At 41.1% G+C, this 11653-nt stretch overlaps 2 protein-coding genes across 2 annotated transcripts in view; both read right to left on the reverse strand.

Moving 5' to 3' along the window:
- Positions 1 to 1476: 1476 nt before the first annotated feature.
- LOC106533850 (lymphotoxin-alpha) lies at positions 1477 to 2728 on the reverse strand (the record flags this gene model as incomplete). Its single annotated transcript, XM_014030301.1, is given in 2 exon segments — positions 1477 to 1851; positions 2608 to 2728. A coding segment is annotated over 1 exon segment (258 nt), but the record flags the coding sequence as incomplete, so codon positions are not given.
- Positions 2729 to 4873: 2145 nt separating this feature from the next.
- The window catches only part of LOC106533851 (multiple epidermal growth factor-like domains protein 9), a gene marked incomplete at its 5' end in the record, with an annotated part of 33410 nt that continues 26630 nt past the window's right edge, over positions 4874 to 11653 (reverse strand). Inside the window, 2 exon segments of the mRNA XM_014030302.1 lie at positions 4874 to 7723; positions 10733 to 11002. Of these exon segments, the coding sequence (XP_013885756.1) occupies positions 7221 to 7723; positions 10733 to 11002 (773 nt within the window).

The following is an 11653-nucleotide window of genomic DNA, read 5'->3' on the forward strand; positions in this document are numbered from 1 at the left end:
AGCTTGTTCTGAGGCGCAACTCAGAACAGGGGGAAAGGAAAGCAAGGAAAGCAAGGAGTCTGTGCAGCAACAAAAATGAGGAATTAAGACCAAAGCGTTGCAGTTTTATTTTAAATGGACCATAAGTGAATGATTTAAACGTGAAAAAGGATTTAAAAGCATGATATGATACCTTTAAAAACACAATGTATACATATTGTAATTTTAAAAAATTATGTTTAGAGCACCAGCTCTCCTGAATGTTGTCACAGTGCTTCTCTGTGTAAACAAACTGCAGCTGAACAGCTTCCAAAATCAGAAAATCTAACAAAAACTATGTCAGTTATTTCAGAGCCTCAGTTTCCTTCGACTGTAAACGAGCTGCACGTGGAGCTCAGAAAGCCTGACTGAACAGCCATACAGCTCAAAATCCTAAACTAGAAGCGGAAATTTTACTTTGATAATATGAGAATAACTTTTTTGGCACAAATCTTACATTTATAATTGTGGAGTTATGCTCAGTTCAGTAAAAAAAAWTTACATTTCTGATCACAACAAACGCCAGTGCTTTTCCTAGTTTTATATAATTAGTAGGCTAATCATTATTCATTCACAGTGGTGGGCACAGTTCCTCTAAAGCACTAATAGGGGAACTAATTTCCTGATTAGTGCTTTAGGGCTTTTGCTAAATTTAAAATTTATTAGTGGATTAGCACTTGCTAAATTTATAGGCTAAATTTAGAAGCACTTAGGTCTATAAATGTTWTTGATCAACATTAATGTTAGCAGCTGAGGGTACAAGCTGTCACACATTTTGTTCATATGTGTGTCACTGATCCACTAGGTGACAATATATGAACCCAAATAAGGCTGTGGAATGWCAATGATAAGGGAGCAACATGGCATTACTCATAATAATAATAATAACTTGTTGTCTGTTGGAGAATGCTCATGGGTTGACGGAGTTATTTTAGTGCTTTAGAATTAGCTTTTGCTAAAACTTTCAGTGCGTTAGTGCTTTAGAATTAGGGGACCTAAATATCTGAGTTAGTGTTTTAGGGCTAGTGGAACTAATTTTTAAGAATAGTGATGYCCACCACTGTTCATTCATATGAAACAATTCCAATCTTTCTGCTTGAATCTTTCCTTTCCTTCACACAAGCCTCTCAGTGAACAGCTCATGGATCGTGTGCCATTTTCGCGTGACACGTTTCCCGTGACTTCAAACATGTTAGAAGCTAAGAGGTTTGTTGTTGTTTAAAGCGACTTTGAGATAAAGCGTCCCGCGTGCGCTCCGACCCTACGGAGAGCAGCCTGTGCTGCGCGTGCACTGCAGCTTTCTGTCACTGGATATCATCTGATGCAGGACGAGATAAACTTTGACCTCGTTGGTCTTTTCAGTAATGGCGCAGTTAAAACAGAAAAACAAAAAAGGCTATCACCACCGTACACAATCCAAACTTTAAAACAATTACAATCAGATTTAAAGTCCTTTACCTGGCTGTTCTCCATCTGCCATTGCTTCCAGAGTCCTACTGTGCTGAGAGCCGCCAGAACCCCGAGCATCAGCAGCGCCACCACCGCCACGGCTACCCGCCGTCGGGTCGCCCGTCTCCGGGCGTACTGAGCGAGGCTGGCCTGCAGGTGGACACCCGCCTCGGCTCCTCCTTTGCACCCACAGCGGCAGCCTTCTTCTTCCATGCTACTGACTTCCCAGTCGTCGACCAGCTGCGGATCCCTGCTCCGCTTCTCCATTTATTTACGCGCAGTCGCCCACGTTGAGAGCAGCGCGGCACCGAGTCTCGGTTCAGAAGTTTCACCCAGACTCAGGAATTACGGCCGAACTTCCTCTTCCTCAAGGGTTAAGAGTGTCTGGACCGAGCAGAAAGTATTTAGGGCAGATCCCTCAGCAGCACACACCCAAATTATAAAAATAATAATTAATCAAAACATTATATAAACAAACGCTTAAAATGCTGAAGTGGTTCAAACATGAAAGACAAATCATCCCTGAAGGAATCTCGTCTGGTGATAGCTCTACCTTTAGCAGTTTTCGTCAAAACTCGCAAATAAAGTTATGCACAATTTTAAGTTATTGGAGCTGCCACACTCTGTGTTGTGTGATTACTCTCAGCTACCACCATGTCATATTTTAGCTCAATATGTGTAAATAACTGAATATAGACATTTTTTTGTTTTGGCTAATATGAATTAGCTGTCATCAATCATCTTCTAACAGGCTCCAAAATGACATTCTGAAAGTGTCATTCTGCATGATATTTTGCTAACACAAACAGGGTTGACTCCAACAAGTAATGTTAAAGTTTTAGGTAAAGATCTTGATCTTGCATATTGAATAACACTTTTAAGTTGATGTTGGGGATTCTTAAATTTGGACATCCAGTGTGTGTTCATGTGAACCCTTAGCATATACAAAAACCATTAAAATTGTACAAAGCTGAAATCAGGGATATTTTATGTTTTAGGGATATTTTAGGTTTATCTTAAATAATTGAATAAGTTCTATTACATTAATTAGATGGAGTGACACTCAAAATAGTATGAATTGATGGCCTTCATTATTTTGTCAATTATGCCAAGATAAACAGCATGATGTTGAATACTCACATCTAATGAAAAGCATTAGATCTTTAAGTTATAAAACGACATGAGTCTTATGGACTCTTTATGGCAGGGGTGGACAATCCTGGTCCTTGAGGACTGCAGCCCTGCATGTTTTACTTTTTTCCCCTGCTCAAACACACCGAACTCAGTCATTGAATTACCTTTTCCAAATTCTGCTTAAACCTGTTTAATCACCCATTCATTCAAATCAGGTGTGTTGGAGCAGAGAAACAATTACCATGCAGGACTGTGTCCCTCGATGCCCACTCCTGCTTTATGGTATAATTGTGCACATTTGTAGTTCAGCTCAGGCCATGCTTTTGAGTCATAGTTAGTCGTTTCTGCCAGGAGTTTATGTGGCCTTTATATCTTTATGACATTCTTGCCTATATTTGACAGACTATTGATCCTGACTGCAAACGGGGCTCGTACCTGCAACCTCAGGACTATAAGACTGCTGCACTGACCACCGAGCTACTGCAGCCTAAAAGTATTGCATATATCCATCCATTATCTTTACCTGCTTCTTCCTTTCAGGGTCACTGGTGCCCATATCCAACAGTCACAGTGTGAGGGGTGGGGTACACCCTGGGGCCACATAGACAAACAACCATTCACTTTCTCACACCTAGGGACAACTTAAAGGTAGCAATCAGCCAAACATTTAAGTTTCTGGTTTGTGGGAGGAAACTGAGTACCCAGAGATAGCCCACACATGCACTGATAGAACATGCAAACTTTACCCAGAAAGGTCCCTGGGCCGGGATTTGATTGGACAACCTTCTCACAGGGAGACAACAGCTCTACCAACTGAGCCCCCGTGCTGCAGTGCATCCGTCCATCTGTTTTCTGCTGCTATCCGGGGTCRAGTCACGGGGGCAGCAGCTTAAGCAGAGAGACCCAGACTTCCCTCTCCCCAGCCATTTGGACCAGCTCATCCGAGGGAATCCCAAGGTATTCCCAGGCCAGCTGAAAAACATAGTCCCTCCAATGTGTCCTGGGTCTTCCTCTGGGTCTCCTCCCAGTGGGACATGCCTGGAGMATCTCACCAGGGAGGCGTCCAGGAGGCATCCTAACCAGATGCCCGAGCCACCTCAAGTGGCTCCTCTCAATGTGGAGGAGCAGCAGCTCTACTCTGAGTAAGTAAATATGCAACCTATTCTAAAGAAGACATTTGACAGATTATTTTATTTAAATTTCACCTGTTATTTTTTATTAACATTTACTTATTGTTTTATCTGACATGAACAGACATACTTTGATCATGTACAGTTGCACCTGTTTTAATGTAGAGATTTTATGGTTTATTTTTATTACAATGTTTAATGTTGTCAGTACTGGCCAGATTAAATTCAAAACTACTTTTTTTCCTTCTCAAAATGTTACAACTTCTTAGTTTAAACATTTGATTTGTTTACTGTGTAAATAAATTATGGGTTTATGAGATTTGTAAATCAAAGCATTCTGCTTTTAACACAGAGTGGCAACCTTTTCAGAAATGTAATTGTAGATTGAGTTGTGTTCGTGACAGGCAGCTGTTACAAAGCACCTAAAAGTCCAGTTTAAACATTTTCTTTTGTTTTACCAAGTACAGTGTGTTTGTTACATCTGTGTACATTGGTTTATCCTTAAAGAGAGGAGAGTTGATCAGAGTTTAAACAACTGTTACTGTAAAAATAAAATATTTACAACTAACTGTACTCCACACTATTTAAAGACTGTCTGGCTCCTTGGACACGAACAGTAAACTTTAAATTGACAGCAACAGATTTATTAAAATTRATTTCTTGATGCAATGGTTCAGTCGAGTACCAGACAGGTGGTTCAGATAAAACAATAGAAACTGTATTGTGTAACAATGACACAAACCCTTAATCCAAAATCAAAAACCATAGCCACCCAAATCTTTCAACTAAATCTTGACAGTAAAGATTGTTTTATCCTCTCACCCATCATTTTTACATTTCCAAGTTTAAAGGAAAACCTCTTTAAGTTTTGTTTCTATTAGTTGCTTTAAAGAAGTCTGGCTTCCTGGAAAATAAAAAAATGCTTTAATAGTATTTAAAGGCTGGGCTGCTGCCTTTCATGCCAGAGACAACAACCATGTTGGGATGGGAAATGAGAAAATTATAGCAACTTCTGTCAAAACTTGAAAATAATATTGTGCACAATACTTGTGCACGTGTTGGTGACCCTCAGCCAGGACCATACCAAAGTTAAAGCCATGTTTGTGTTGATTCTTAAAGTCAATCAGACGTTAGATCCAATGTTTACTTTGAAAGATTTATTTAAACCGGTCCAATGGTTCATAAGATATTTCGCTAACAGACTGATATAAAAACCCATTCACACATGTAGACACAGGTGAATGAACCCAAACCACCGCTATCAACTGTTTTGGTTTGACGCCATCGTCAGAATGTGCTGAATGAGGCAGAGTGAAATGAAAAAGAGGAAGGACTGTGGTTAATATGACAACAATAAAGACAACGTTCAGCTCTGAGCAGAGCATAGAATACAATGAAAACAAGTGTAAAATCTATAAAGTACTCAGAGTGAGACACAACCAAAACAGTTAAACCCATTTTATTTAAGAGCTGACTTTTGATTTCGGAGCATTATTTACATTGTCTTCAAWGTTTTTGAAGTCTGGGTGCTTTTGAGTCCTGCAGCTGTGTTTATGGCCAAGTCCTTTTAGAATAAGAAATGAAAACAACAATAGAAAAAGCAGCGGGGCGATGGCATCACCCCACTGCCAAAGGAGAGTGAAAGTGTTGTAGAGTTACAGTGTACACACAGTATTCTACCTGTACAATAATAGTGCTACTATTCACATTCATCTGTACATTAAGGATAATATTTACAGTCATCACATTAGGGAGCGTGCCAGTACCTGAGGAGTTACTTCCATAATTATCTTTACTCAATAACTGTAGTAAAAAGAAGCACGCACAGCTGAAACACAGGGTTAGGTGTTAAGTGCACAGAAGTTCCTTTACGACAGCATGAACACTAGAATACTGTTTCAGGCATCAAAGGCTCTTATCAGCTCAGTCACACACCCTTTGTTAAACTTTAATGATTTTCAGATTGATTGAACTTTTGCTGAGGTAGGCAGCAAAGAGCAGGTTGGATTAGGATGTGACATGGGCCAACAGTGTGTCACTTCCCTGCAGTAGTGCCTGATGGTGATCACTGTTTCTTTAAAAAAACAAACAAACAACAAAGAATAAACCACTCCTCTGACACACTTTAACGAAGGACAGGAAGTTAGAAACAAAAGGTGAGGTCATTAATGCTCTGTCAGCAGTCTTCCACTCGGACTCAGTCCAAAACGCACCAACTGTACATAGAAACACGGGCCCGGATCAAAACAGCTCAAAACTCCAGAAATAAACAAGTGCAGCATTTCTCCCAGGAACAAACRCTCAACCAATAAATAAACAGAGTAAAAACTCATTAAATAACAATCATTGTCTCATTGTTTAGGATCACTACACCAGTGACCCAAAATAACTTAAATGGTCCTTTTTTTTAAAAAATACATGAAATGCTTTTCTCCCATTAAATCCTCCGACTGGTTCTGGATCTGCACTCACTGGCCTCTTTATCAGGCCCACTTTCCTAGTGGGCCTTTCCTTGGACCCCCACTTTCTGGCACAGATTCAATGAGTTGTTGGAAATATTTCCCAGATATTTTGCTCCAAGCTGACATGACAGCATCACTCAGGTGCTTCAGGTTTGTCAGCTGAACATCCATGATGTGGATCTCCTGTTCCACCAAGTCCCAAAGCTGCTGCACTGGACTGAGACCTGGAGACTGTGGAGGCCACTGGAATCCAGACAAGGCTTTATTGTCCCGTTTTGGTGATTGTGTGGAAACTGTAGCTTCAGGGTGACAGCAGGGTGATCTTTTGCTGATGCAGACCATCTGCTCCATGTTGTGTTCAGACATGGTTTCCTGCAGACCTCGGCTGGATMGAGTGGTTATTTGAGCTACTGTTGCCTTTCTGTCGTTTCCAACCAGTCTGCTCATTCTCCTTTGCCCTCTGACATCATCGAGGAGTTTTCATCCTCACATCTCATGCTCATGAAATGTTTTCCTCTCTTTTTGGGACTGCTCTCAGTAAATCCTAGAGATGCATGAAAATCACATATCAGCAGTTTCTGGAATACTCAGACCAACAACCACACCACCTTCACTTAGATCCACGCTCTGATGCTCACTTTGAACTTTCAAGTGGTCTTCACTACGTCTCCATGCCTAAATGCTACCGTGTGGTTAATTATTGGATAATTGTATTAAAGAGCAACTAAAGAGGTGAACCTAATAAATTGGCCGGTGAGTGGATGCTTGTACCAAACTGAAATAACACAATGGCGCCCTCTACAGGCTCTGGTCTGACTTACTGAATATTCTTTGGATCCCTTTTTCACTCATTTCACAAATTAAACTCTACGAAAAAGTGAAAACATTTCTGGAGGAAACTCTACGTCTCTCTTGCATATCTTTGATCACATTTCTGATTTCTGTCACTTTGCTGAGTGTGAGTGAGGGAAACAAGCAGTCATAGATCAGCAGCTTTCTGTTGCCTGTAAGTCCACGTGATCCAGGTCTAAGCCTTGTAGCAGTTCCCCTGAGTGGTGAGAGCGAGCTGTCCGTTGGGGGCCACCTCGTTGGCCTCGTCTTCCAGGAGCCCCGACACATCGGCGTTGGGAATGCTATCGTGGTAGCTGCTGAAGCTGATGTTGTCCTCCTTCAGTTCGATGGTCCAGAAGGGGGCATTGAGCTTGCGGTTCTGATACTCCCGATACATGTACACCCCCCCAACAAAGCCAAGCAGTAGCAGGACCACCAGAATGATGACAGCGAGGATGATGATGTTGAACTGGGTCCACGAGACCTCGGTCAGGGCTGCTGTGGTGTTGTCGGTGGGGCTGCTCAGGCTGGTCAGCAGGGCCTGGGTGGTGGTGCTGCTTGGCGTCGTGCTGGTGTTGGTGCTAGCCTTGGAGGCTGGGACGTGTCTGGTTGTAGCAGAGGTCATCGTGGTGCTGGTGTAAGAGGAGGTGGGGGCCGCAGGTGTAGTTGGATCAGCTGGTGCTGGAATGAGCCGAGGTGCTAAAGAAAGAAAAACATCAATCAGTGTTTCCCAACATATTATGAACCCTGGCAAAGATCCTTTTCTCAGTGGTGTCAATTGGAGCCAAATCTGCAGACGCATGTTGTGGCTCCAGAGCAGTGTTGCCAACTCCTGAGCAAGAAAAGTCCCTACTGGCTGTCCAAAAAGTCTCTAGAAGTCACTAGATGATGTCATCACTTAATTTGCATATTTGAATGTTTGCCAATAACTGTTATCTGAGCTATAGGAGAGATGATGAAGAGAAAAAAGTGAATAAAAACACTGAATATGTTTAGAACTGCAGTTAAACTTAATGAAATAAAAATAATTTTATGACTTCAATGCTTAGATCCATATAAATTAAATTTGTTGGAATCTTAAATTTAATCTGCAGACAGTTCGATGTCACGAAACACAGGGAGGAAGAGGTGAAGTGACTGATCTGTGAGTCAAACACAGCTGGGTCCAGAGATTTAGTTTACAGAGACATTACCAGAGAAAAACTACAATAAATATTACATCCCGCTTTGTAAACCACGTAGAAGCAGTGACAGCTTTGCACATGCATGATTCATTTGCAACAGTCTCTCCTCTCAGCTGACTTCAGCCGAGGCTGGGGGTAGGGTTGGGGGTGCTGCAAGAGGCTTCAGTGAGTCGGACGGCTTTAGGAAGGGGGAGGGGCTCACCTCCGCGCTCACTGCTTGCGGAGGAACAGAGGAGGAAAGGAAAAAAGTGCTTGGAAAATGCTGTCGACAAAGCTCCTAAAAGTCTCTAAAAACACTGGGGCTAGATTTGTCTAGTGACTTTTTTTCCCAAAAAGTCGCTGAAGGGGTCTAAAAAGTCGCTAGATCTAGTGACAAAGTCGCTAAATTGGCAACACTGCTGAGTCCAGAGGTGTCAAGTAACTAAGTACAAATACTTTGTYACTTTACTTAAGTAGAAATTTTGGTTTTTTATACTTAAGTGGAGTAATTATTTTTCAGCGTACTTTTTACTTCTACTTCTTACATTTTAATTCATCTGTACTTTCTACTCCTTACTTTTAAAAATGCAAAAAGTATTTCATTTCTATTTAACTTTGACTTGTTTTTATTCCATCTTTTCATTGTTCAGAAAAAAAAAATAAATACATATTAATCCAGAAACATGAAGCCCATGGATAGAGTGAGTTTGATGGTGGTTTAATGAGAAGAGTAAGTATAAACCATCCTGATATCCTATTGGACTGAACTCACTCCATCACACCTGTATGACACAAATCACAGCAGGACATACTGTAGCAGACGGAGCCTAGAATGAAGACTATCGTGGCTGAAACAAGTAGTCACATTATTTATTACACTATTTTTGTCCATTTTAAGTACACTAATCTTATTATTTTGCAAAAACAAAGGAAAAAATGTTCTTAGTTGTCATTTTTTTGTGTAATTAATTCAAAATATTTTCAGGACCCGACCCCAACTTTGGGAACCACTGCACTATAGAACCCTGTGGCACAGCCTAAGCTTTTATCCTTAGTGTTTTTTTTTGTAAGTGTTTATTACTTTTACTTGAGTATAAAGCTTGAGTTGATACTTCTACTTCCAATAAAGTATTTTTAAACCCTAGTCTCTATACTTCTACTTAAGTAATGAATGTGAATACTTCTGACAACTGCTTGTGACCATACCATAACATTATTTCTTTATTTTTAGCTGTTTCACAATGTTTTTACAATAAATTGCCACAAAAGTCTGCAGACTTGTTTAATTCTTGACTACACCCTTATTTCAGAAAATCCACCTCAATTTAGCGTCACAGCACAAACTGGTCTGGGTGTGTGGCTGATAGAACTGGGTCGTTCACTTCTAACCTCCTGGCAATATAGAGTGAGAGAGATGTAGGTAAATGCCGGTCACCCACCCCACGGGTTTCTCCTGAGTGAACATGCTGAGTTTCTTTTCTCCATTATAGACATCTGAGGGAGTCTGATGTGACACAGTGAACTGAGTTTTAGCCCACAGGCAGGGCTTCAACCTGCCTGTGACTTTAAATCTAAGACTGAGGCACTGAGGGTCGGCTGGGTGTAACACGGCATAGAGCGCCATCACCTGGAACTGTGTGTACGACCATCTGTGCTGAGTTTACAGACAAAGAAGTAGAATCCAACAAAGCTGATGGAGAAAGTCAGAGATAAGATACTGTGGGACTAGCAGATCCAGACAGACAAACAGGTGATGGCTAACTGACCGGACATCGTAGTGGTCAACAGGCTACAGAAGGAGGAAGTGACGACAGAGGTAACAAACCAGTGATTGTTACAACAAAAAGAATGAGCAGGAAAAGCTGGAGAAATACCAAGAAAAGCTGTGGAGAATCAAAGCATCAGTGGTCACAGTGGCTTCAACAGATCCCAGGAACAACCTCAGAGAGTTAAGAACAGCTAAGTTCCTGAACAGAACCCTGAAACTCCCAGAACTCTGATCGAGGACCTGAGTTTCAAATGGAGCCTCGAAGTGGAAGACAAACAAAAACTAAAATAAAAAACTGGGTTGCTAGTTCCTGGCTCCTTTTAAGTGTTTTAATTTTTCAAACTTTATTTTCTTAGTTTAAGTCGACACTTTATTCCTCATTAGTCTTTTTGGTTTTAATAAATGTGTGGCTGAGACTCTTCCTGTCAGCACGTAGCTGCAGAAGCTGCTTCACAACACCACATGAGGGATGTTCCTTTGGACCTTCTAATTTAGTGAGACCTCCTTACTCCCCTAACATCAGAGCTTCATTCAAATCTGTCCAGTGCTTCAGGAGATATTTCGCTAACAGAAAGATTTAACTTAGGACTTAATAGCTAATATAGTTTTAGGAAGAGTTTTCAACAGATTTTGTATGAGTTAGAGAAATGTGATGGGTCTTTCTTTCAGCTACATCAAACCTCAGGCAAATATCTGTGGAACTGGCTGAGTTAGAGCGATTTCTGTGTTTTTTAAGTCTTTTAGCTGAAGCGTAAAGTTCATCATCATCAGTCTTACCTAGACGGGTGCAGTTGTGTGCTCGAGCATCCCCGATGAATCCAGGAGCACAGAACTGGCACTGGGGCCCGAAGGTGCTGTTGATGCAGCTGAAGCAGTGACCAGTGTCAGGGTGACAGAGCTGGGCCGGTCCATGAGGGTCCGCGTTCCCACTGCAGTCACATGGCACACAAGCTCCTGATGCTTTGTAGAAGCCAGTGCTGCACTCATCACAGAGCCGACCACTGAAGGGAAGAAGGCACCGCTCACACACCAGAGAGCCACTGGAGTCTGAAGGAAAAAACAGATCTGCATRTCAGCTCATAACAATATATCTAGATGAAATGTATCACATCTTTGCTGGACTACTGTCATTTTTTATGATCAGGATGCCAAAAAAACTCTTTAAGACGTCTTCAGTTGGTCCAAAATGCTGCTGCTAGAGTTCTAATGAGAAATGGAAGAAGATATTATATTTTTCCAGTTTTAGCTTCTCTCCACTGGCTCCGTCAAATTCAGATTAAAATTTAAAATCTTACTTCTAACACAGGGGTTCTTAAACTTTTTGACCTCAGGGCCCAATTTATTGAACATAAAGTGGCACGAGGCCCAGTCAGATACCAATACCAATGCCAGTCCATACCAATGTATGGATCAAAATGATAATTATTCTAAATCTTGGTTTAATGTATTGTATTTATATTATAACTAAATTAAATACACTTACATTTTAAAAGTAAAACTCCTGTCAAGTAATCACAAGACGTTATTATGACAAACAATTTTTTATATTGTAACCTGCCCATGACAATTATTTGAACAAATACAACAGTCAGTCAACAGACCACTCACCACTCAGGCTTATCAACACACACACACACACACACACATATATATACACATGAATATACACACACACACACACACACACACACACACACA

Source organism: Austrofundulus limnaeus, unplaced genomic scaffold, assembly GCF_001266775.1.
Source record: "Austrofundulus limnaeus strain Quisiro unplaced genomic scaffold, Austrofundulus_limnaeus-1.0 Scaffold1037, whole genome shotgun sequence".
Classification (NCBI taxonomy): Eukaryota; Metazoa; Chordata; class Actinopteri; order Cyprinodontiformes; family Rivulidae; genus Austrofundulus; species Austrofundulus limnaeus.